The sequence below is a fragment of the Vairimorpha necatrix genome, chromosome 2 (genome assembly GCF_036630325.1).
Source record: "Vairimorpha necatrix chromosome 2, complete sequence".
NCBI lineage: Eukaryota > Fungi > Microsporidia > Nosematidae > Vairimorpha > Vairimorpha necatrix.
In genome coordinates, this window is record NC_088817.1 from 1,421,338 (window position 1) to 1,448,324 (window position 26,987).

At 26.9% G+C, this 26,987-nt stretch overlaps 10 protein-coding genes across 10 annotated transcripts; 3 read left to right on the forward strand and 7 right to left on the reverse strand.

Annotated features, from left to right (window-relative positions):
* Nucleotides 1–37: 37 nt before the first annotated feature.
* VNE69_02288 (uncharacterized protein) lies at nucleotides 38–295 on the reverse strand (the record flags this gene model as incomplete). The annotated part of the gene is made up of 1 exon (XM_065472842.1): nucleotides 38–295. One exon carries the CDS (start codon nucleotides 293–295, stop codon nucleotides 38–40), a length of 258 nt encoding a protein of 85 aa, XP_065328914.1.
* A 616-nt stretch (nucleotides 296–911) lies between these two features.
* On the forward strand, nucleotides 912–1,871 carry VNE69_02289 (septin; the record flags this gene model as incomplete). The annotated part of the gene is made up of 1 exon (XM_065472843.1): nucleotides 912–1,871. The coding sequence occupies one exon, from the start codon at nucleotides 912–914 to the stop codon at nucleotides 1,869–1,871; it is 960 nt and encodes a 319-aa protein (XP_065328915.1).
* A 224-nt stretch (nucleotides 1,872–2,095) lies between these two features.
* On the reverse strand, nucleotides 2,096–3,631 carry VNE69_02290 (importin subunit alpha-1; the record flags this gene model as incomplete). Its single annotated transcript, XM_065472844.1, has 1 exon — nucleotides 2,096–3,631. One exon carries the CDS (start codon nucleotides 3,629–3,631, stop codon nucleotides 2,096–2,098), a length of 1,536 nt encoding a protein of 511 aa, XP_065328916.1.
* Nucleotides 3,632–4,172: 541 nt separating this feature from the next.
* Nucleotides 4,173–5,453, reverse strand: VNE69_02291 (cysteine desulfurase (NFS1); the record flags this gene model as incomplete). Its single annotated transcript, XM_065472845.1, has 1 exon — nucleotides 4,173–5,453. The coding sequence occupies one exon, from the start codon at nucleotides 5,451–5,453 to the stop codon at nucleotides 4,173–4,175; it is 1,281 nt and encodes a 426-aa protein (XP_065328917.1).
* Nucleotides 5,454–5,640: 187 nt separating this feature from the next.
* VNE69_02292 (calmodulin) lies at nucleotides 5,641–6,069 on the reverse strand (the record flags this gene model as incomplete). The annotated part of the gene is made up of 1 exon (XM_065472846.1): nucleotides 5,641–6,069. One exon carries the CDS (start codon nucleotides 6,067–6,069, stop codon nucleotides 5,641–5,643), a length of 429 nt encoding a protein of 142 aa, XP_065328918.1.
* Nucleotides 6,070–6,326: 257 nt separating this feature from the next.
* VNE69_02293 (repressor of RNA polymerase III transcription MAF1-like protein) lies at nucleotides 6,327–6,809 on the reverse strand (the record flags this gene model as incomplete). The annotated part of the gene is made up of 2 exons (XM_065472847.1): nucleotides 6,327–6,483; nucleotides 6,547–6,809. 2 exons carry the CDS (start codon nucleotides 6,807–6,809, stop codon nucleotides 6,327–6,329), a joined length of 420 nt encoding a protein of 139 aa, XP_065328919.1.
* A 1,154-nt stretch (nucleotides 6,810–7,963) lies between these two features.
* VNE69_02294 (homeobox domain-containing protein 7) lies at nucleotides 7,964–8,359 on the forward strand (the record flags this gene model as incomplete). Its single annotated transcript, XM_065472848.1, has 1 exon — nucleotides 7,964–8,359. The coding sequence occupies one exon, from the start codon at nucleotides 7,964–7,966 to the stop codon at nucleotides 8,357–8,359; it is 396 nt and encodes a 131-aa protein (XP_065328920.1).
* A 3,468-nt stretch (nucleotides 8,360–11,827) lies between these two features.
* VNE69_02295 (uncharacterized protein) lies at nucleotides 11,828–12,571 on the reverse strand (the record flags this gene model as incomplete). The annotated part of the gene is made up of 1 exon (XM_065472849.1): nucleotides 11,828–12,571. One exon carries the CDS (start codon nucleotides 12,569–12,571, stop codon nucleotides 11,828–11,830), a length of 744 nt encoding a protein of 247 aa, XP_065328921.1.
* Nucleotides 12,572–15,846: 3,275 nt separating this feature from the next.
* On the reverse strand, nucleotides 15,847–16,704 carry VNE69_02296 (uncharacterized protein; the record flags this gene model as incomplete). The annotated part of the gene is made up of 1 exon (XM_065472850.1): nucleotides 15,847–16,704. The coding sequence occupies one exon, from the start codon at nucleotides 16,702–16,704 to the stop codon at nucleotides 15,847–15,849; it is 858 nt and encodes a 285-aa protein (XP_065328922.1).
* Nucleotides 16,705–23,268: 6,564 nt separating this feature from the next.
* Nucleotides 23,269–23,646, forward strand: VNE69_02297 (putative SP-containing protein; the record flags this gene model as incomplete). The annotated part of the gene is made up of 1 exon (XM_065472851.1): nucleotides 23,269–23,646. One exon carries the CDS (start codon nucleotides 23,269–23,271, stop codon nucleotides 23,644–23,646), a length of 378 nt encoding a protein of 125 aa, XP_065328923.1.
* Between the last annotated feature and the right edge of the window lie 3,341 nt (nucleotides 23,647–26,987).

The window sequence follows — 26,987 nt, forward strand, 5'->3', positions numbered from 1 at the left end:
ACTTATACAAAAAAAAGTTTTTTAATTATTTTATAATTTATTTAATTGTAAAAAAATATCCAGTTATACTACCGAATATTACAAAAAATACTACTCCTAGTATAATTCTCGACTTATTTAATCTATTAATCTTGTCCATAATATAATTTGACTTATACATTCCTTCCCTAACCATATTTGCTTTTTTCTGGACATTTATAAGTTTCTCGCTTTGTAATTGAACATCAGATAATAGTGACTCGAGTTCATGTTCAGCGAATTCGGCAACTTTAAGAGTTTCCTCGTATTTATTCATAATATTTACATATATATTTTATAAAATCATGGTGTTTTAAGACATTAAAAGTAACAATAAAAATTTTAAAACATTTGTTTGCTCTGTTTTACCTTAATGATTTACATTCTAAAACATTTGATTATTGTGTTTTAACTAAATAAAGGTAACATGATTTTTAAAACATTCGTTTATTATCTTTTACTTATAAATCTACAATATAAAACATTTGTTTATTCTGTTTAAATGATTTACATTATAAAACATTTGTTTATTATGTTTTACCTAAATAGAGGCAACATGAGTCTTAAAACATTGTGTTTTATCTCCAATAAAAGTAGCGTCTAATAACTTATCATAAATTTTTCTATTAAATAGTACTTTATACGCTGTGTTTTATACTTATAATAGGTATTTTGAAATTTTATATGTGGTGTTTTATACTCATTAAAGCCATTTAATTCGGTCGAAATATGTGAAATATTAAAAGTATATATAAAGTACAAATACTTTATATTTATATTGTATTTACTCATATCCAGTCTTTTACTACACACAAATATTTTTTTTTCTTGTTTTTAATTTGTTTTTGTTTGTTTGAGCAACAATATAAATTTATTTGTTTTTTGTTATGACTATGAGTAGCAAAGGAATAGGAATGTCTAATCTGCCGAATCTCAAATACGGTAGAATATGTCGTAAAGGTATCGATTTTAATATAATGATAGTAGGGTCTACTGGTCTAGGCAAGACCAGTTTTATAAACGGTCTTTTCAATATAAATCTACTCGACACTACAACTGAAAAATCTGATTTCCATGTCTCCACATGCACTATTGTTGAGAATCAGTTTAAAACTAATATAATTATAACTGAAATTAATAATATCGGAGACAGAAAAAATAATGATAATTGTTGGAGACCAATAATAAAATATGTTCATGATTCGTATACAGATTTCTGGAATAAAGAACAAGAGAATGTAAGAGATTTGATAAGTGATAAAAGAGTACATTTATGTTTTTATTTTTTGGAACCTAATATTGATTTTATAAGACCTGCTGATTTATTAACAATGAAAGAGATATCTAAATATTGTAATTTAGTTCCTGTAGTATCAAAAAGTGATTTGTTGAATGAAAATGAGAAACAAGAAGCATTTGATTTTTTGAGAAATATTTTTGAAGAAAATAATATTTTATTATTCGAAGAAGAGAAACCTGAAAGAGGTAAGCTTTCAAACTTCACACCTCCGTTTTTTATTATCTCTCCTGATGATATTTCCGAGCACACGCGCAAATACCCGTGGGGAGTTCTTGATATAAGAAATTTTGTTACTAATGATTTATATAGATTGAGAGATCAATTGATAAATAAGAATATAATTGAGTTGATAAGACGTACAGAAGATTTTTATGATATGTTTCGGGCTACATTATTGTATGAGTATGTTGATACACAAGCTAGTAAAGAACTTAATAAAGAGTTAAAGCTTTTTGGGTTAAGTGAAGAGATTGAAGATGAGTATAAGATGATTAAAGAAATGAAAGCGAGGATATTAGAAAAGAAAGAAGTATTGAATATTACAAAGGAATAAAGTATTAAATTTGCAAAATTATATTTATAAGATAAAAAAAATAATTTTTAATATTAAATATCATATTATAAATATGTTTAACATATTTTAATGGTACAAAAAAGTGTAAACATGATTAAAAAACGATTTACAAATGTTCCAAGAGCCAATTCGATGTATAAATATTAAATCAATATGTTGTAAAATTTTTTTTCACTATAATTTTTTTTTAATATTATTTTTTTTTAATTTTCTACTCCATCAAAATGTTCTACTATTATTTTATATGCCTTATCAGATACTTCTATAGATTCACTATCTTGTAAATATTCTATACACCCCACTGCTTCAGTCTCTGACATTCTTTCTGTCACGATATTCCTACCAAATTTCTGCTCATATTTTCTACCACCTTCCAAGATATAAAGAAAACAGTCTAAAATATGAGACTGCATGTCTACTAAGTTCCCTGCTATTTCTAAATATGACACTAGTGACTCGATAAGTCCGCTGTCTATAAAGACTTGTACCCATTCAAGCTTGTTTACACAGTGAAACAAGGCATTACTGAGTGCCCAGCAGGCTTCTTTACGAATAAAAGGCTCATATGAGTTCATAGCGTCAATTAACATTGGAATTAAGTCGCACTCTACGACTTGAGAGACTTGCTCGACAGGGCCTGCTGTGATATTTGACAATGTCCAGCATATTTCTTTCCTAAGCCTCTGCGACTTCTTATTTTCTATTCTATAGAAAAGTACGCCGAAGAATTCTAAGAAGCCCATTTTTATTAGCGCGTTCGTCTGGTTGTCATTCCCAGTGGCAATATTCCCCAGCATTCTTATTATTGGAGACACAGACATGGCCGCTATATTTGCGTCTTGAGGATCATGTGTCGCATTTTTAAGTTTCGCACAATATGCTTCAAGGCAGTTGTATGCCTTAGGCATGACATTACTGCCCAGGACAATGTCAGTGCAGCCGCTTTCTACGTCTACAATATAACTTAGAGCCCAGAATGAGTCACAGACTATTTCTGAGTCTCTTACATTTATTAATTTAAAAAGTATTTGTAGAGATTTGTGCATGTCACTTAATTTTGGTGGAGGATTTCTTCCTCTATTTAGATTACTCAGAAGCCACGTCATATTCCGCACTAATTTTATTTGACTTTCTCTAGTGTAATATTTCTCAAGTAGAGATATTAAAATATCTAGAGCTCCTGTTTTTATTATACAATCTCTGGCGTGTTCAGAGTCTCCTGCTATATTTCCCAGTGCCCAGACACTCTGGTCGATTACTGTCTCATTTGGCTCATAAAGCATTGACACGAGCAGAGGCAAGGCGCCTGCCTTGAGAACAGACAGAGTCTGCTCAGATGTGCCTGCTGCTATATTAGTGAGTACCCAGGCGGATTCTATTCTAGTTTTGTCTACTAGTTCTTTATTATCTCCTAAACTTGAGACATATTCCTTATTTAAGATTTCCACAAATCTGGGTAGACACCCCGAGTCTATGACAGCCTGGACTGGCGGGTTCCCTTCGACGCTCAGGAGGGAGCGGAACTCGTAAGTCCCTTGGTGGAGGACAGTGAGATCATTAGAATAAAGCCTTTCTCTCATTTCTGAGAAATTAGAAATTTGTGATACGGCGAGACTTAGACTTCTCTTTTTATTAAGTAATTCTTCTTTTTTAAGTTGTCTGATTTCTACTTGTGCTTCTTCTCTTTGTTTTCTTCTATTTTCTTGAGTTCTATCGTCGAACATATAAGATCTACTCATTAGGGGGGAAAGAAAAAAGAAACTTAAAAAGAAGTTATAAAAAGATATATATCTTTAATAAAATACAATATTGTATATCATAAATTAATTGATTATTTATATAAACTTAAAAAGAAAGATGACTTTATAATAAATCTAATAAATTTAAATTGTGCATAAAATATGTTTACAAATATAAAAGGAAATGAAAACATAAATCAAAACAAAAATAATCCCCAGTGGGACTAAATATCACCGAAAGTCTCTGTGCATAATAAATAAGAGATATTAAAAAGGCCAGTAAAGCTTAATGTAAAAAGAGAGGCCAAGTACAATTAAAAAACAGTAATCCTTTAAATCAACGCGGTAAATATGTCAGCTAAAATATAAAGATAAAGAACATAATTAAAAGTCATATTTGACTGTCATGGATTAATCATCTTTCGACAAATGGACATATTTGATTGGCTACAAAAAGTATTTAAAAACATAATATAAGAAATAAGAGCAAACTACTAAAGTAATGTTTATTTTCGTAATCCCCTAGTACGTCTCTTTTACATTAGGAATTCCAATTAATTTTATCCAAGTCTACTCCTTCCTTCACCATCTCATAAAGCGGCGACATGTCCCTGAGTTTCTTAACCGCTTTCACTGTGTCTTCCCCCACTTTCTTGATTTCTTCTTTAGTTGTAAATTTATTAAGTCCAAATCTAATCGACGAGTGGGCTAAGTCGTCATTTTTCCCAAGTGCTCTCAGGACATACGAAGGCTCTAAAGACGAAGAAGTACAAGCACTGCCACTACTCACTGCTATATCTTTAAGATTCATCATAAGACCTTCTCCTTCTACATAAGGAAATGATAAATTCAGACAGCCTGGGTAAGTCTGGTTTTCTGCTCCATTGAAAACTACATCTTCAATATTTCTAGTAATGAAATTTTTCAATTTATTGGATAATTTTTTGATATAAAAATAATCATTACGCATTTCTTTGGAACATATTTCGGCCGCTTTACCAAGGCCTACTACTAAGGGAGGCGGAGTGGTACCACTTCTTAAGCCTCTTTCTTGGCCTCCTCCATTAAAAAGAGGTAACATTCTCACCCTTGGTCTTCTTCGGACATACAGCGCGCCTATTCCTTTAGGCCCGTACATTTTATGACCACTCAAACTTAACAAATCTATATTCATTTTATTAACATCTATCTCAATATGCCCGACTCCCTGAGCCGCGTCAACGTGGAATAAAATATTTCTATCTTTACAAATCTTACCTATTTCTTTAAGTTTTTGTATAGACCCCATTTCATTATTAACAGCCATGACTGATACTAAAGCAGTGTCATTAGTAATAGAATCTTCTAGTAGTTTAGGATCTAAAATACCAGTATTATCTACTGGTAAGTAAGTAATCTTAGCTCCTTCTTCTTCTAGTCTTCTACATGTGTCTAGTACACATTTGTGCTCGATTTGTGTAGTAATAATGTGTACTGGTTTATTATCTTTCTTAAGAAAGGCGGCTACGCCTTTCAGAGCGAGATTGTTACTCTCTGTGGCGCCACTAGTGAAAATTATCTCTTTTTCATTTGCGCCCAGTAAATCAGCCACTTGTTTCCTGGCGATTTCTACGCCTTTTTCTGCGTTCCAGCCAAAAGAATGCGTCCGGGAATGCGGGTTGCCGAAAATTGAAGTGTAGTAGGGAAGCATGGCGTCTAATACACGCGGGTCTAGTGGTTTAGTAGCTTGAGAGTCTAAATATATTCTCTTTGGAGTATTTGATACTAAATTTGGAGAAATTTTATTGACAGAAATGTCTGGAAATATGTTCAAGTTACTCATCTTAAAAAGGGCAATAAAAAATTTTACACTAAAAAATAATCAAATTTTGGCTTTTTGAATTGTCCAAAGAGGTGTTTAATAATTTTATTAAAGATGTTGTCTTATTAAAATATTGTATTTATAATTATCTATAGAAGATATAATTTTGTCTAAATAAAAGTTAAGTAAACATTAATGATCTTTTATTTTATTGATCTTTACTATAAATTAAGCTTAAGAGATACATGATACTCACTTTACCATTCGCATCGGGATTTATTATTCTTAATATCTCCGCCAGTTCATATTCATCAAGTGCATATTGGCCAGTTGACAATGTATTGATCAGGGTATTGGCGTCAACTGTATCAGATTTATCAGAACTCAGAGATTCAAGACACTGTCTCAATTCTTCTTTAGAAATCTCATTTTTCTGTAATTCTTCACAGTGGATTAAATATTCACTAAAAGACAAGCCTGTCTCTGGACAACTTTGCCTTATCTTTTCTAAGGCCTTGTCTGTCAAAGAGAAGCCGGCGTGACTGAACAATTTATACAAATCGTCAACATGGACAGTCTCATGAGGAGAATCAACAAATAATTGGAAAACTTTAGACAATCTATTTTTATAATCCATGGGTATAAAAAAATGAACAAGAAAAGAACATTACAATTTATTTGTAATATTTTTACACAAAAAAATTTATATTTTTTTTTTACCAAGATATAAGAAAAGAACTTTACAATTTATTTATTATATTTTTACACAAATAAAAACATCTAGTTTTTGTTACAAATATATAAAAATTTATAGTTTTTTTTTCAAGATATATTTATAAGTTTTTTACAAATCTAATTTTATTTACATTTTCTATAATAATAACACATATAAATTTACAAACTTCTTAAATTTAACATTAAAATTCTCTTTTCATTTTTACAATAAAAGAAAAAACAGAAATACCATTTACAATTCTCAAATGGTCCACTTCTATTTTTATACGAAAATATCTCGCATTTATCAAGTCGAACTGTCTTGTCAATAATCAAACTTATAAATTGCACAAAATCTGACACTTACTTTTTACATTTATACAAAACCATAAGTGAGTACATAAGCTCATTTACTACATCTTGGTATGGCATAAGTGTGAAACTTAGAGCATTTTCATTCTCGAAATCGTAGTCCGGGTAGGCCAGGGCTAGTGTCTGGACGAGGTAACGAAAAGGCTTAGGGAGGGTATTAAATATTTTATCATTTTTTGAAGATTTACAAGAAAAGACTTCGAGATCAATTGTGAACGAAGGATGTTTCTCTTGGATTGATTTAAAAATCTCATTAGTTTTTAAGATTTGAGATATTTGTAAATATTTCATGAGGGTATAGAAAAAAACAAACATAAACAAAATCAAACTAATGATCTAAATACATATCTAAAAGTAAATTAAGTCTATAATAAACGCAATCTCGATGTATCTATAATAAACGCAGTATATTTGCATATTAAATTTAATGTATTTTTATTAACAACGTAATTTATAATGCAAAACACACGTAACGTATTGTAAACCAATGATCTCCTCGATCAATCGCACATTACACATCCTCTAACATTTCCTCTTCAAAAATAAATTTTAATTAAACTTTATAATTTAATATTAAAAATTAGATTAAAAATAAGTAGCAACTCGAAATTCCAAACACAACCACTAGTAGCTCCCTTTTTATTGTGAAAACTCAAGCTATTTTTGGAATAAAAGAAAAAATTAATTAATACACATTTGAGATTGTTTACATCTAAACACAGACAAACAGATTAGAGAAAATAAACTGATAAAAACAAATGATATCAAAAAAAAACATAGCAAACAAACACTTTGGCCGAGAAAAGATGGATTTATTGTAAATAAAAAACTTTAAATATGGCAAATAGGCAGTAGCAAATATGGTAAATAAGCTAGTAAAAATATGGTAAATAGGCTAGTAAAAATATGGTAAATAAGCTACTAAAAATATGGTAAATAAACTAGTAAAAAACTGGTAAATAAACAAGTAAAAATATGGTAAATTGATATGGAAATTGTTAATACAATTAGTCACATAGAACAAAACAAATTTTACACCACTAGCAAACAAATATATAATAGGAAACAAATTATATTGAAATTTTAATTCTAATAATTTCGAATCTAATTATTTAAATTAATTTATGTCACTTTTCTCCCTTTTATATAAATTTAGCAGCTTAGTATCATAAATATAAAATTCATAATACTCAAAAAAAAGTCAAGAAAAAACATAAAATTGATAATTTTATGTTTTGTTTTATTCATAATTAATTGAAAATTACGTTTTTGTTTATTTTATTTCAAAACTTTTAAAAATTATTTATTGATCAAAAAAAAAACAATAAAAAATGTTAAAAATTTTTTATTTTTGAAAATTCGTAATAAATATGTCAAAGTACTTATTTATCTGACTCATCATAGCTAATTTTTTTACTTTAATACTAAAAAATTCTAATACCCTCATGTTTTCAAGTTCAAAAAGTTTTGACGCTGCTCTTGGTTTAATAAAACTGCGTAATATTGACAGAATAGTAAGACTTAATAATCCTTATAAAGAAGAAATTACCAAAGCTGTATTAAATAGAGTATTTGAATTGACTGATAATCCGTCATATAACACTTTACTTGATTTAAGTATATTACTACACCAAGATATAAATATAGTAAAAAACTGGTTTATAAGAATAAGAGAATTAAAGAGAAGAAATTCTAATTCTGATGTTGTAAAAGATTTTGATAAAAAAATTATAAAAAAAGCTGAAGATATTCCAGCTACTATAATAATGCAAATATTGTGTATTGTAAAAGATTCTTTGGCAGGTAGAAGCAAAATGAGAAGATCTAAAGTTAATATGTAAAAAATAATAAAAATATGCTTCAGTAATTATATTATGTTTTAAGACGTGTATCATTTTTGTAATAGAAAGTTATAATGAAAAATTTGACATCAATATAAATTTGTTTATTTTTAATAAATATTTTTCATTTTAAAAAATTTTTAGAAAAAATAATAAACAAAAAATTAAACAAATTTAAAGGAAATAAAAAGTAGCCTTTTTATACAATGAATATCGTATTTTGAGACAATGATTATCATACTTTGAGGTAAGAAAGTTTAGATAGATAATTAGTTATGTTTCAATATAGAAATAATTTTTTGTGTTAGTGATATTCCAATGTTTAGAAAAATTTGAACTGCAACGCACACCACATGCCAATAAATAAAAATTTTTCATGTCATTTGTCATATATTTATATTATAGTGATTTATCATTACTCGATTCTCTGAATATATGAACGAATGATTTGACATCCTGTCAAAAAGGCGAATAAATGGTAGCAAATTGTTTTTTTATAATTTGATTTTGGACGTAGCTTACTGAACTATAACTTACAAGAATAAGACAAAAGATAAGAATTTAGTAAATATCAGAAGTAGCCCGTTCGACTTTGTAATAATAGTTGTATAATAAATTTTTTGAAGCAAGACATTATATATTAATCTATTTCTTCTAAAAAAAATACAGTTTTCTTTATAAAGTCCACATCATTTAGTATTTGCTGTCTATGTATGATAATTATTTTTGACATGAACTTCGAAATAGAGAATTTTAGTAAAAAAATTTAAAAAAATAATTCGTTCTAGATTCTTCTTATTTACATAGTTTTTTATAATTAAACCAATGCTTGTTATGTATCGCTTTTAGCACAACTTTTTCTTGCATTAAAATTTTATTATTAGATTATAAGATGGAGAAAACAAAAAAAATTTCGGTTTTTTTTGTTCTATACAAAAACATTAACTATTAGAGTTAAAAAAACAAATATTTATTTTCGGATTACTATGATTAATTTTTGTTCGTTGTGGCTTGAGCATAAAAATTTTTTTTTGTTACCATCTCTAGCACTACATATACCAGCTTTCGGAATCTTAAGCATCAATTATATAAAATTTATCAAATATATACTTTTATTTCCAAAAAAAATTACTCTTTTACTCAAGACTTATACCGTGGATTTTATAACGCTTATGATATTTGCCCCTGATCAAAGTACGGGGTAAAAAAGCAACAATATTGTTTGTATTTGGCCTTGCAGTTTGATTTATCCATAAAAAACTCACAAGTCAAATATAACATGGTCTCATTTTGTAAAAATCGTCATTCAAATTTTGTAGAATTATTTTCTTTTGAGTATTTTGCGTCCTATAACGCATTCATGACATTTACAAGATAATGTTTGGTCTTAGCAAAAAAATATTCTCTTCAACAAATTAAAGTTTATACTTTCAATATTACAATAAAACAGAAATTGTTAATTTTAAATAAAATAATTATCTTATTATATGAAATTAAAAATTGAATGCCTGTATTCACAACTTATTTACACAATTATCTTGTTTCAACTAGCAAATGTTACGATGTTCTTTGAGTTAAAAATTCGACAAACTCTTTGATAAAAATCATGGAATAAAATAATTGCCAATATGATTAATATTGCTTACAATATGAGAAATTCTTTTGTAAAGATGTTTCTGTATCATTTTTTGATCAAAATAATATACTTCCATGAAGTGGATTTTTTTCTCACAGTGCGATCGGATTTCTTTCGTTTGTAAATAACCTTGAGTCTTTATTGTTTCAGACTAGACCATGTTAATTTTATCGACAAGATTGTAAATTACTTTCTTTATATATAACTTTTTAGTTCCTTCATTTTACATGCCAGCTGCATTATTAAAATCACTGTTTGACCAACTTTTGTGAACTTCTATGCTCAAACAACCCTAGGCTATTTTTAGCGCCCTGTGTTGTGTTAAAATCCAGAGGAATATTGAGACTTGGCTCATTACTAAATAGTCAGTTATTATCAATCAAACTTTCCGAAAATTTATTGTTGTTTTGAGGTAAATTTAGATTTTTCTTCACAAATATGTCCCTTCTTTACCTCGTCGTATTCCTAAATTAATTTTCTATTTTATATTATGAACATTTATACTATACAGTTCTATTTTTGGTTTATATATAGATCATTGTAAATTATTTTACAAATTTATAATTTATTTTTTTAATTTAAATTAGACATTTTATTTAATTTTGTACATATTAAAGACTCAGTATATATATATCTATAGGCCTATTTTTAGTTATAAAAATAGCAACATTAGATATTAAAATAATTTCTCCCCCCTAAATATTAAAAAAATTCCAGTACATTTAATTAATATTAGTTTTACCAAATTCTCCCATATTAATATAATTACATAATGTCCAAGAATTATTTATAAGTGTATATGGCGTTACCCTTCTAGTGCAGTCGCTAAAAAATTTGTCTGCTTTGTTCAAGATTTAAATATAATTACAAAATGAAACATTTATTTGGTAAATACCATATCAATTTGAAGCTTATTTTCTACAAGAGATTATAACGGGGCTTACGAATCCTTTTTTAAATAAATTATTGTAGCGTTAACTACTATAATTATTGTCCTAAAACTAAATTTTGCACATATAAACTATATTTCAGCCTCATTTTTGTATATTATTCTTATTAATGATTTCAAAGAACAAAATACAAAAAAATATTTTAACAATTGATAAAGCATATAAAAAGGATTCTAAATGATTCCACAATATTTAAATACATAAAAATTTTAGTGTTTTTTTGAAAACGACCATGTTATAAAATATAGACTAGTAAGTAAAATTTTGCGCAGCATATTTGAAAAAATTATTTTATATTAATAGATTAGCAATGCCTATTTAGAATCGTGAACGGTCAAATATATTGTCAAAGTAAAAAATACCTTGTTTTTTAAAAATTTAGATTCGAATAAAAAAATTGGTATGTTTAATATTAAAAAGACGAAACATCATATAATAACCCAGAAAAAGATAATTTTATTATGTATGAAACGCATTTAGATGCACAATAAAAAATATTGAAGTACAATTATGATACAAATTTATTTAAAATTAAATACAACGCGTTATTCTTGATATAAAATTATTTCATTTATCGTAGAGCACAAATGCGTCATATGAAAATGCGATTTAAGTTTGCCAGATTCTTAAAAAAGTTCCTCAGCAAATCTTTTTGTGCAATATAAATTAGATTACTGCAAAAAAAAAACTGTTAGTCTCTTACTATATATTTTAGGCGACTACATATATGCATAGTTTTGTCAAAGTATTATTGGATCAAGGTATAAAATTTGAAAAATTTAAACTCAAAATTATTATTTTATTGTACGATAAAAAAACGCAAGTGGACTAAATTCGTCCAGAAAACAAAAAAAAACATAAAATTTTTTTTTAATTTTGAAATTATTCGCAAATTGGCCTTGTACAAACCTCAATTGAATTGTTATTAAATCCATCTTCAACACCCTGGAACGATAATGGTATATCATTAGAGCTAAAATTATCATGATTCATTAAATTGTTAGTTTCATCCACACTACTTTCATAAAACACTTTTTTATTACTAAATATTTCTCCAAGAATGTCGTTTTTAAATACTTGTATAATTTTTTCGGTGCATTCCGTATTTATCTTCATCTCGATATTATTTCTTAAACTGTATTTCAGTATTGCTTCATCCGCCTTATTTTCAATTTTATAATATAGACTCAAATAGTATATTAATTTATAACTTCTAAATGCTAACGCTTGGAAAAACTTATTAATTTTTCTTAATTTTAGCTTATTTTTTCGACTTATTAAAAATAAGACAACTTCAAGTTGAAATTTTTTTTCATATTGTTTCATTTCGACATTCTCAATATAATTTTTTATTTCAAAAACCGTATTTAAAGTTTCGTTGACAGAGGTATCATGCATTAATATTTTAAATACAATATGCGATACTTTGGACAGCTTATCAATGTCAATGGAATCGTATCGAATTATGTTTGCATTTTTAATGATATGTTTCAAACATTTGGATCTGTTAATATTTTCTTCAAAAAAAATAGTCATGTTTTTGGCTGTTGCATAAACTTCATGTGAATTAGAATCATTTTCTAACTGGCCTGAAGTTATGATTTGATTTATTACAACAAATAGCATCATAATTAGGGCAATTGAAATTTTAATATTTTAAAACAACTATTAAAACGTTATATTTAGTCATATGACCTCTGTAATAATTATTAAACTAATGTAGTTTTATCATAATAACACTTAGTAAAAAAAGCACTAAAGCTTAAACTAAAAAGTTAAGTTTTTGACTTTGTAAACTCATCGAAAAAAATCGTCCTTTAGTAATATAATTATGTATTTACAATTATATAGAGTTAATATGACGTGTCATATTAACAAAACAAATGAACAAAAAGAAATGATATATGCCGTTCCATAACGGCAATAATACATCTAAATTTTGAATTCGAGTTAAAAATTGATTTATATACCGAAACCTCTGTCCATATGAAATATTTGACTATATTAGCTCATAATAAGTCCTATAGTACAATATAGTTTTCCTTTTTAAATTACTTGATGATATTTGTTTTAAAAATTCAATTTTCTAGATATTTGATTTACTTTAGTGCTTGTATTATAAAAGTATAATAAAATTTATGAATACATTAAATGCAACAAGAGTATATCATATAAGTATATTAGTAGAAATTTAATATTTACAGATTGATTTAATAGCTTAAGCTATCTTGGAAAAAAAATTAATACTGATATTACTGAGAGATAATATTGGCTTAGTTGTAAATAAAATTAAATTATATAAAAAATTGCTAATAGATATATCTTTGATAATTATATAACCCTCAGTATGAATTTCATACTTGGAAAGAACCACCTAAATTTTTTTTTACAAATGTCTTTATATAGGCTTAATTTGACGATACATATGTAATACTAATATAGGATATCGTAGCAAATCACCTTTTGACAAATTGACGTATTTGATTGGCTTTTAAACTATTTAAAATCATTTTTAAAAGAGGAGATGGAAATTTCTTAAAGCAATTGACATAGAATTTACAATATTTTGAAAACAACCTCCGACCTTAATTTAAAAATAAACATATGATAATAAAATCGTTGGTCAGTGATGAAAATTTTTGTAATTTACAAGATTGATTTTGATTCTAGTACAAAACTGAATATTTTAAGATTGTCTTTTGATTTTTATTCATTGAATTGTTGCACTAATTCCGACAAAATTATTGTGTTATCAACACAAAATATGTGCGTCCAGATAAAAAACAAGTATTTTTCAATTTTTTGTTCAATAATTGTTGCGATGCACCAGCCCGAGGCCGGTTTTTTTTATTTTCGAGACTCCTCAAAAAAAAAGAAAACAAATAACATTAAAATCAATTTTATCAATAACAAATTTTTTTATATTTTTAGAATTACTCTACTTATTCTTTGACATTTGAGTTCTGCAAATCTTCGGGGTCGCACTGTTTTTTATAGCTTTTTTAGAAATGTTATCACATTCGACGTGACTAGGCATTTTCTATTATATTGTTAGTATCCTCGCTTCAATTCTAAACCTCTATACTTAATCAAAACGGAATGTAAGATTGACATGAGACAAATACACGGCATTAGTTATACGAGTGGGTTTATTTTTGATTTAATTTTTGAAATAATGTCCTACTAGGAGCCGTGAGTTGGTACAAGTATGGGTCTAAATTCCGTGGTCCGTAGTTTATAGTACTACAAGCATCAAATTTCTATAAATCTTGTATATTTATATTGAGATTAAATGTATTTTGCTTCAGCATTTTCATTTGGTCGTTGTGTTACAACTCTAACTGTTTTAATATCTTTGATATTTATTATTTTCTTTTTCCCAATGCTCCGATTTGATTTTATTAGCCCTAATAACACTGAAACTACATATGAAAATTCTTGTTTGTTTTATATCTGAACTGCCTTTCGTCGAAAAAACATATAATATAAGAATTATTACCTTTAGTAATTATATATGAAAATAAAGTTTTGTCAAAATGCCCAATTGAACTTTTACAACTCATCTTCTCACTGTATCCAAGCCTATATCATTAAATGTACGAAGTTTTTGTGTTAATACAATTCCTTTTTTTTTTGCATATTATTGATATAATTTAGTTTTTTAATGACTTTTATTAGACATGATATTGCTTGTGCATATCTTAGATGATTTTTGATCTTTTTACGCCACAGACGTGTTTGTAAAAAAAATAAATTTAAAAATTCATTCAAAAAGAAAAAAGGTTCATAAAAAAAGAGTTATCTTTTTGTTAAATTTTAAAAAAATCTGTAAAATTTCGACTTCTGCCCTATTTCTATATAAAAACTTTCCACCCTTTACGGACCAAGCCCGGATTAGAAACCTAAAAAATGTGATTTTAGGGCCCAGTCTTTACGTGAGTTTTGTTAAATTTATAATTTTTTCAAGACCTTGATAGTTATATTGAGTCAACTACTATATTAGAATATTATTTGGGTGAAATCAACTAAAGAAATGACGATTTAAATCGGTAAAATATCTTGATATAGAAAAAAAAGCGTTTGCGTGCACAAATCATTAGAAAATGGATTTTTCAATCTAATATTATTTGTAAGTTATGATACACAAAGATTATTTGTGATGTTCACTTATCTTTTTTATATGATCACTTCATAGTATTTCATATTTTTAGGTATGATTCAATAAGAAATCAAAAATTTTTATAAAATTAAAATATTTTTTTAGTACCCTTCATCAACATATTATATTTAAATATTATGTCGTACTTTGTAGCTTTATTTTTTCATCTGATGATAATGTAATTCTATTTTTAAATAATTTTTCCTTTTCGTACATTGTTTAAGTTGCACATCTTATGGACAGTTATGTTATATCTCAACTTCGTATTCTACTTCAAACATTATATAAGGTGTCAAAAAAGAGTTTATACACATCTGACTCAGAGTATTGATTTAAATTAATTGACATGTATTGAATATTTTTTTAATGAATAATATCAAGTTAATTTGGAGGATTAAATGTGCGACGGAATATTTTTTGGTGATAAAGCACCACCAAGTAGAATAAAAATTCTGTATTTTGTATTTTAATGTATTTGATAGTATATAAGAAATTAAATAAGAAATGTGGTAATTGTCAAATTGCTATTTTCGAATAAAAAAATATTAATTAAATAATACCTACATTTTAAAAGAAACATATAGCTTGTTTGAATTAAGTCTTTTTTATGTAAAGTTTTTAGAATAAAATCATGATATAGTTTTGATATATATTTTGGTTTGTGCATATTTTAATAACCATGTAATAAAAAATATATCTCTACATGTGATATTATATCTTCAGTCAAAAAAATCTATTTAAACTAATCATTTATCACTATTTCATAAACCAATTGCTTGGTCAAAATAATGTATATTAGATTTAATCGTTCTTTACATAAATTTAGATTAAAATATATGTTACCAATCTTGCATTTTATGCTATATATTGACTTAGTAATGAGTTCATTTGTATCATTATTATTCATTAATATTATTTTATTGATTACGCATTGTATATTAACAATTTCCAATAATTCTAAAACTTTCTTGTTTCTATTAACTATGAGTAATGACTCTACAGGATTTTTATATGAATCTTTATCAATGTTATCGAATCTGTTGAGGAAAATAAATATTTTTTGGAGCAAATCTAACCACAAAAAAACATCATTATTTTCGCCTTTTTTAATAAATCTATTCAAAATGAGTGCAATATTACGTTTAAGATTATCTAAATGTATAAACATATGATTTAGTGGGCCCACGTACTTTGCATATATATTACACTTAAGAAGGGATGGACAAATAATTGAATGTGGATTTCGTATAGGTACAATATTAATATATTGATTTTCAAAATCATCTAAAATATTTACACTTGTTCTATACTCCACATATAATTCATCTGAAGACTTCTCATTTTTGATATTTTTATTAATCCCTTTATTGTAATCGTTTATATCATGATATAAATTTGAAAAACTGTTAATATTATATAAATTAGATTTTGTTTCTGCAAAAAATAATTGCGGTTTCACAAAAACATTTGAAGAACTACTTTGTTGATTATTTTTTTCCACTTCACACATTCCATCTTCAAATAAAGACAAATCGAAATCATCTATAGATTCTTGAAATAATGAACATTTTAACTGAAACAAAAAACAAAGACAATTCATATGGGTATAATTATCAAACATTTCATAAGTAAAAGAAAACTTACAAAAATGTAATTATCACAATATTAATTTTTTGACTTTTTTTAGCCCAAATAATTTTTTATAAAATGTAAAATTTATATCATACTTTTCATATTTGTTGCGGTGACGTACTAAATATAAAGCTATATTCATGTATAAACTCAACGATTAAAATGTGTAGTTTGATTTTTTCTAAAAATCTATGAAGTCTATCGCCTTAAATTTAATTTATCAATTCCTACAACTTAATTAAAAAAAACAAACTCGCAAATTTGATAATAATCAAAAACATTAAACTTGACCTTTAAAATGAATTCATAAACCTCTCAAACATATCTTCTTTTTATTTTTATTTGAATTCATATTTTAAAGTTGAAACGAACATAAAACAATGTATGCAAAAGTAAAGCCACAGCCAAAAAACATATTATAGATATTTTCGTTTTCTGGGGTGTCTAAATTTATTATTTATTTTTTCGAAAAATACTTTTATGATATTTAAATAAAAATAAATAGTATAATTAGCATTAAACAACATGATATGTATATTAACATATTATATAGAGAAAACTAATCATTTTTATATATAATACAAATAAACCAAAGGACCTATTTAATAATATTTTTTTTGTAATGCACAGGCTAAAGTACCTCATTCGATTGATTTTAGGTATGTATATGATTTTTTGGCAAAATGACCCCATAAATAAAATTACTTTCATTCATAATAAAGAATAAAATTAATGACGAAAAATTTGAAAAAAAAGTTCTTCAAGAAGGCAATTTGTTTTCTGTTCGTGTTGTCATATATAACTCCAACAAGCACTTTAATCATAGTAAAATATTAATTCGACGTTTTTTTAGTGGGGTTTTTAATTACATAAATAACCCACAAAATTTAACCATACGTTCTTGCAAAAATACATTACTTCGAGGGGAGTTATTGTTTTAAAATCAGCAAAATATCCTTTGTGACATATATATATACTTTGTTTGTGATTTTCCTTTTTTTATATATTACAAATTGCAAAATTAGGAATCACAATCTAATTTTAAACTGAAGCATATCACTCATATAACCACTCTAGTCATATTAAACTTCTATTTTCCATTAAATCTAGTTAGGTGAACTTTTAATATCTAATTTATCACAATTTTAAATTTATTTAATCAAATATCTATTTCAATATAGCATCAATTAAAAGAAAAAAGAATACTGACAAATGTTATAAATATTACAACAAGGTCCGTTGGCATTATTCAAATTTTCATGATATATATATTTTTAATATTTTAGGCTATGTAAATACCAACGAATAAAGATGAGCACCAAGAGGGGTTCGCTTAAAGAAGGGATTAATCCTTTGAAGAACGATAGCAAAACCAGAAATAATCATCTTTAGAGCTAAAGATAAAACTTTAGGCGCTACTTCATTTTTTGCCCCCTAAAAAAACATTAATACAAAAAAATCTTGTTATTTTTCAAATCTAAACATTTTTTTGTTTAAAAGAGGGCAAGAAAATAAAGTTAAGGTATTTTTTGACGATTTTAGAATTTTTAATTGTCTTTTTAAGATTCAACATAAAGGGGTTACAAAATTTTAATTTTTAAATCTCCATATGTTGAATCTTAAGAAGACTATTCAGGAAATGAATATATTGTAGATGTGTGCTTTAGAACAACGAAGCAGCATTTGAAGATATTTTATACGCAAAATAAATCTGGCCCTATAATAATTACCGATGGTTTATCTTTTTCTTCAGCCTCTGGAAATTTTGGAAGCGAACACTATACAAAAAACAACGCTTGGCTTTATACACGCTGATGGAGGCAATACAAATCATATAGAAAATTTGTGGTCCCATTTGAAGAACGAATATAGATCAAGGTGGGTTAATAAGGCATAGCATTAATTTATTTCTAAAAGCAATTTACATGGAAAAAAAAGAAATATCAAATAATCAAATAACGAGGATATGGGCTCTCTTTTATCAAAATTCTAGAACTTTGTATGTTAGTTTGTATAAATTATTTTTTAGGGGAGGCAAGAAGATGAAGTAGCGCTAAAATTTAGATTGTTTGCAAAAAAAATCAAAGCAATCACAAAAACTCATAGGCGGGTTAAAATCAAGTTTTCCAATCGCTAAATTAAAATACCAACAACGTAAATAGTTTTTAAATTGATGCATATCTAAACGCTATGCAATACGAGAGAAATATCTTTATTATTGGTATCAAAAATTAAGACGTATTGGAACAATAATAAAAAGAGCTATAATTTGGTGTGAAATATGTCAATAAAAAAAACAAATAGTTTGAAGACAAATTATTTCTAATTCATAGTGATACTATGCTGCTTATTTTAAGATATTCGATTATTTTATGAACTCATTACTAAGTGTCCGTCTAACAAATTTGTAAAACATTCTCAAGTTTTGCTGCATCAACACATTACGCAAATATTATGAAATGTTGTTCTTTAGTAAAATTCTTATTTTAAATTTCATATCCGATATGTTTCAAATTTGCTAAACAAAAAAATTGAATTATGTTGAAAATATGAAATAAGATATGTATTTGGAGAGCTATACATCTTTCGATTTCAGTGCAGATAGAACGACTTTATCAAAAATTAAGCAAGGCTAAAGTGCACTATAGGAATATTTTTTGAACTAGGTTTTTTTTATTTTTTTGCCCTTTTTTTGAAAAATGGAGGAAGAAAGATGGAGAGGAAGTATTAATAATTATATATAATGAACTGATAAGAGATAAAACAATTAATATTTGTGATCAATGTGGAGGTAAAATACGTAAAGTAAGTAAAAAAGAGCATTTACCAACTTGTGCTTGGAAGGGATGTCGAAATACAATTTCTATTTGACATGAAACTTTCTTTAGTAATTCTAAACTATGTCATTTACTAACATTACAAATACTTATTCTGTGTTTTCTTGGAATCCCAATACGTATATTTGTCAAATTTTACGTTATTTGAAAAAACTATATCTACAGTATTAAAAAAACTAAAGAAATGTACATTTACGATGAGTATTTGTCATCAATGACCATTATACGGCGAAGAAGACATAATAGTAGAATTTGATGAGACAAAGATAGGAAAAAATAAAAACTACCTAGGCAAGCTAGTGAAAGGATTTTGATGTTTTGGAATGACCAAACGTACAATAATACTAGATCACATAAAAAAGAGATAAAGAAACTCTAACAAAACTTTTATTAAAATATGTAAACACAAAAAGTATCATACATAGTGATATGTGGAGAGCCTATAATTCTTTAGGTACTTTATTTAACCAACACCATATGATTAACCATACATTACACTATAAAGACCCAATCGCGGGAGTTCATTCCAATTGCATAGATTGTATTTGGCGTTCTCTAAAAAATTCTATACCTAATAGAAACAGATCAGCCAATAGTGCAAAACTATATTTGTTTAGGTATATATGTGGTATTATTTACCACATTACTTATTTTTATTTTATATTCCCTCCAAACGAATATTTTAGAAAATATTTTACTATAAATATTTTCTCTTTATTTTACCCCAACAAAAAAAAGATGAACAATCAAGAGAATATGAATAACTACGGGAGGACACAAAGATACCTACCCCCTCACAAGAGGACAGCTAATTACCCACATGGGAATAGCATTAATAAAAACCATTTTACTAAAACAAATTTAGGTGCAGGGAGAAGCATTCTTGAATGCTATTTACATTATGGCCATCTCCCTGGTGGAAACACCACAATATACTCCAAAGAAAATCTTCTACTTGAGTCTTTGCTGCTTATAAATCTTTTATTCTACTTGTTAATTTTCTTTCTTCCTCCATTTATAAAAAGGGGAAAAAAATAAAAAACCCCTGGTTCAAAAAATATTCCTATGGTGCACTTTAGCTTAAAGCAATTTACACTTACACTTTAGACAAAGTAAATAAGAAGCAATATACCAGAGTAAGATAAACTTCAGAAAAACAAATGTAGCGACCTTACAGATTGAAGTTACATATTTAAACTGTTTGTTAGCCTTTGCATAGTTTATGGACAATCAAATTTGCTGTTTTTTTTTTGAAATGATTGAAAGAGAGAATTTAAACGGTGACAAAGAAAGAACTTTGAAAAGTAAATGCGTCATCTCAAAGTGGGAAGCTAGTATCAAATACTTACTTATATGCCCCCATATTTTTATTGTATTCTTTGAATAATATTTACTATGACGCAGCAAAGGTACCATACAAACGGTTGAAGATAGCTTTTATACAATTAAGTATTGTGTTATCTTTGTGCATCAAAGATCCACAAGAAGAATTGTTTGTTTTTTACACAACAAACACATAAAACTATAAATATAATTTCAGTCCTTACCCATACACAACCAATACAAAGATGAACTTCAGAAATTATAAAAAGACGAGCACTAGAGGGAAGAACTAGATACTAAAAACCATCAATAAAACTATTGTACATAAAAATATCTTAGAGACATACTTCGGATTGGGACATGTCAAGTATGTATATAAATGTTTATATTATATTAAATGGAGAATGTCAACATAAAAGGCTTTTTTAGACGAACTAATTAATACTAAAAGGTTTACCGGAAATTTGAGGTTATCAAATCTTTATTAGAACAGATTAATTACAATTTAATGAAGTTATATTGTGAAAATAAAATTACTTTTTTTTTCTGTAGATAGATATGACTAGACAACAGACTCTTTAGTAATGTATAAATTTATTATAAAGTGTTTTATGCTTATATCTTATGTTTGTTCAAAACTAAAATAAAATACGTTGTAAAATCGGAACAAGTATTGTGCTGCCATTATAGATAACGCTTTAAATTTTTGTGTTTCCATACACATTATTTTTTTTTCCAATTTAATATTCTAAAAAATATTTCTCTTTATTTTCGTTTTCAATCCAGTGCAATAAAAAGAGGAATGTATCTTACATAAAATAAAGGGAAAGGTATTTTTTTTAAAACATACATTATTCATCGCCTCCTGCGCTACGATACATTAACAATAATGCACATATATAACCAACGAATAAAATTTAGATTGCCATATATATTTATAGCTCTTCCACTAGTATCAACACATTTTCCGATTCCCCCAATAAGGGCTTCTTATTATCTGCTCCGTTAAATTGATCATAATTATGACAAATACTAATGAATTTAAAGTCAAAAAATTCATTTTTTGATGAACAAAATATAAGAATTTTATGTAAATTGTCTTTTCTGCATACATCAATAAATTATATTACAAGAGAAGGTTTAATTTGCTAAAAAATAAATTCATACATGATGCTTTGATTTCTAATTATTTAATTCAATTCAAGCTCGGGGGATTATCTATGTCAAATATAAAAAGCTTTATCAAAACTTCTTTCTCATTAAAAAGCCGAGGCAGTACGGTATCCTGAACATCACTATTTTACATGAGATTGGTCGATACGAATTGAAGAATGGATGTATGAGAGAAAATATTGTAAAGACATTTCATCTATATTGCATCGAAACTATAATTTTACCACAGACTAGAAATTCTATATTTTTAAACGTAGAACAAGAAATCTACGAAACGATATTGAAATAATATAGACTCAAACGTCGTCATAGAAAATATTATTTGGCGATTTTCATTAGAATATTAAATAGTAGATTAGGCATAAGAAATATTTAATATTATTATGATACAAAGTGTAAATTTTTAAAGAAAAACATTAAACCAAGAGAATATAACCCAAGAATTAGAAGATTTTTCTATTTTTAAAAATTAGCATTTACAGAGTCCTATTGGGGATACATGTTTTTATTACAATGTCTTTCTTGTTTATTTTTACTTTATTGCTTTATTTAAAGTGTAAAATGCTTCCATGGCCAAGAAATTAATATTTTAGTGATAAATTTCCTTAGATTAAATAATGTTAGAATTATAAATATATGATGTATTTATATGTCTAACCAAAAATTCTTTTTATAAGTAAAAATTACCAAAACTTTTCCATTTGTATTTATATTTTTATATTATAAAATTCTATATTTTCAGAAAAAAGGCAGTATATTAAAACATGAATGTAATTAAAAACTTATTTTCTCAGAAATACATTATTTACGCTCTGTTCAGCGTTTTGTTTTGACAAAGGCTTTAAGCGTGGTTGAAAAAACTTTAAAACTTAAAAATATATAGCTTTACATTTTTTAGATATTTAGTACGAATTTTTTATTATAGTAAAATAAAATTCTCAAAATTTATTCCAGAGTTTCAAATTTAATATCTAAAAGCGACAATAATGCTAAGCACATTGCGTGTACTATATTTAATAAAATCTGATCAAAAAATACACCTATAGTATTTACGATAAAATTGTATTGACTTGGACATAAATATTTTGTAACGCATATTATAATATAATGTTCGATGATATTTGTATAATTTAAGTGCCTTCTGTTTTTCTATATGTATAAAAAATATTTTTTTTTGAATAAATTAAATCAACCCCCAAATGATTACACTGTTTAGTATAATTTGTTGCACACAAGTGTCAAAAAAAGGAGATACCGAAAATTATAACTTTATTGGAACATTTAAAAAAACTGAAGATCAAGGGGTATATAATCTTGACATTATATCTCCATATGAAGAGCTTGAAAATTTTCTTTCCTCGGCAGATAATACATCAGTTCTTTCATTTGATTATGAGCTTATTGAAACGAATCTGATGAATTCAGGTTGTTCTGATGTTTTCTCATTTGATAATATTATTTTTGAAGATATATACAATTATGATACTTATCACAATTCTACACAGGATACGAATATTTATTTAGATAATAAAAATACTGAAAAAAATAATGATATTGAATTGATTTTATCTTATTAAAAATAAAGAGAAAAATAAATTTGCAGAGAAACAAAAACAGAACAATGTAATATCAGACTTTGAATCCTTCAATCTAGAAAGCCAACAAATAATTTCAACACTACAAGAAAAATTAGTCGAGTGTAGAAAAAAAATTGCAGGATTTATCAACCATAAAAGTCTAACAATTAACTCAATAACATATTCTTATAAAACATTTGAAAAAAATAATAATGAAGAAAAAGAGATTAGCGCACACTATAAGCAAATATATAAATTTTATAATTTTCTTTATAATTTAAACAATTTACAGATTCCTAAATTATATAAGAAAATTAAGTCTTTGAATGGGACTAAATATATTTACAATGTAATTCAGGAATTGTTAGATGTGTTTGTTTATTTTACTTCAATTTTTAAAATTAAGATAAACTATGTGAATTTAAAAAATTATTCAACAATAACAAAAAAACAACTGAATAATTATAATTTAGAAACAATGTATGCATTTAAACTAATACCAATAATTGAAATTTTTGAATATGTCGAAAAAGAATTGAACTTTGTAAAGTACCCCAATATTATCTATAAAAAAAAAGTTAAAATCTTTTTGTGCCTGCTTAATAAGAAATTAGATAATTTATATAAAAGAACAATCGAATGTATTACAATTTATTATAAGCTTGATCAAAGAATGAATGGGAATTGTTTGTAAATAAATTATCTAATTATGTAGCACGATGTATTTCTAAAATTCAATTTTGATTTCATAAAGCACTCATTACACTTTACATGTTTCTAGAATCTAAAAAGACTTTTTTTAATTTACTTCGCGAAGTATGTAAAAATCAAGTATATTTTATCAAAACAAACGGCGCATTATAATCGAAGCATTATCTACACATATAAATTGAATATTTACTAGCAGAAACATCTTTAGTATCTTGATTTGAAACCGTAATCAATAATATAAATAAAGCCTACATAGAATGTTTGCAAAATTTTAGGGAGTTCAATAAAAAACAATAAAACAATGCAAATATCAAAGACAAAAGATCAAAAAACTTCAAAATATCTAAAAATTTCATTCTAAAAAAAATTTTCAACTACCAATGGAATAAACGCTAGAAATATAATTTTTTTTTGTGTTTGGCCTTGCAAAGATTTTTTATTGTATCAATACGCTAGTTAGTAGTATGAAATTCGATATTTGAATTTTATGAAGATATCAGGGCTTTAATTGTTTGTAAACTTCTTAAATTATACAATTAGATTCACTAATATTTCTTTGTTAAATCGTTTCAAATAAGACATTCTAATTTTTATGTCATAGCCTTACTTGCAATCTTGATATTTTTTTTCAATAATTGTAGAACCTATAAGATTCATTAAGTGTTGTTTCTAGTATTCAATTTTTATTAATGTTAAAGAAAATAGTAAGTTAAGGGATAAATTTCGTAAATACATATATTCTCAACAATAAATATAACCATTAATGGGTTTTTACTCTGAAACCAGTTCGGAATTGCCTTAAATTTTATAACCTAAGCCATTTATTGCTTTATACAATTGCAAATAATACCAAATTCTACATGTAAGTCTACTTAAAAATTTTACAATATGGAGACATTGAATACCTCCATTGTCAAAGATGTCATAACTTTTAGCTTCTTTTTTCTATAATATGTGTTTATTTTCCACAATGAGGGGTAAAAATAATAAGGATATATAACATCCCCCCTCCAAGACGGTAGTCTCATACTAGAACTCATTAATCCCAAGCAGACCTTTTAAATCATAATGCCGCTTTTTCACGATCCTACCATTTTCCAAACTAACTAAGTACGAGTCACCTCCGCAAACTTCCTTAATAACACCATATCCTAAAAACCTTCCTTTCTCATACTTACTACAACCCGATAAGTTCTCTTTCTTCGCTACCCTAACTCTCTGACTTTTATAGAATTTCTCTCTTTTGCGAGCCACAAACCTCCTACTATAAAATCCTTCAGGTCCATTCTCGATCATAACATGGCCCGTTTCGTCTCTTGAGGCCTCAAACGGTGTACATCTCAACCCTTCATGATAGCTGTTATTATAACGCCATATACATCTATTAACCTTGGCTTCAAAATCCACAGCATTATCTTTCAATATTCCTTCTCTTATGGTTCCTATTACCCTTTCCACTCTTCCATTACTTCTATGACTTTCTACGCTTACTTTCCTATGTAATACATTTTCCTCTGAACACCAATTCCTCATATATTCATTATTAAATTCTTTACCGTTGTCAGTAATTATTTCTACCGGTTTCATTCCTGATCCACACAACTGTTTTAAAAATCCTACAACCGAGCTTCCGCGTTTGTCCTCTATTACTTTTCCCCAAACGATCCTAGTATAATAATCAATCACGACCAACACATATTTCCCTAAATCTCTAAACTCAGACAAATCCAAAGCAACCTTTTCCAAATAAAATCTTGAACTAACAAAATCACAACCACCACTCTTTTTCCTATTATATATTTGGCAAACTTCACACTTCTTTAAAACATCCTCGATATCCTTCTTCATACCCGGCCAATAAAATTCAAACTTCATTGCATAGTACACTGATCCTAAACTTCTATGTCCCAAATTTTCATGAGCATTGACAATTAAACCTTCACGCAATTCTTTCTTTGGAATCTCCGCTTCTCTACCAGAGTCAAATACCCAAATTTCCTTCCCATCAACAACTTTAACATGCTTGTCCCATTTACCCTGTGCCTGTTTAATACTTCTCTCCTTATTCATTAGCGTTTTCTCATTTTCATGTACCCTACTCAGTGCATCTGCTACAACCATGGTACTAGGCTCTCTATATTCAATGCTAAAGTCGAACTCTTGAATCTTTTCAATCCACCTGTTAATTCTATTATTGTTAAATGCTGGTTTATTTCTAATCTCGATCAATGCCTTATGATCAGTTTCTACCCTAAATCTTCTTCCGCGTAGTTCATATTCAAACTTTTTAATTCCCCAAAAGACTGCATACATCTCCTTCTCACTGATTCCATATCTCGTTTCCGTAGGCGTAAACTTTTTTGATGCCCACTGTACTGGTACCCAATTACCTTGATCATCTTCCTGCATTAAAACAGCACCCATTCCAACATTACTCGCATCCGTGCGTAACAAAAATTCCTTATTATAATTAACAATTGCTAAACCTTTTAAATCCCTAATCACTTCCCTTAAACTAATATATTCTTTTTCCATTTCTTCTGTCCATTTCCAATTACTTCCTCGTCCTTTAAGAGAATCCGTCAACGCCAATGTACGTTTTGCATAATTATCAATATGATTTCTAAACC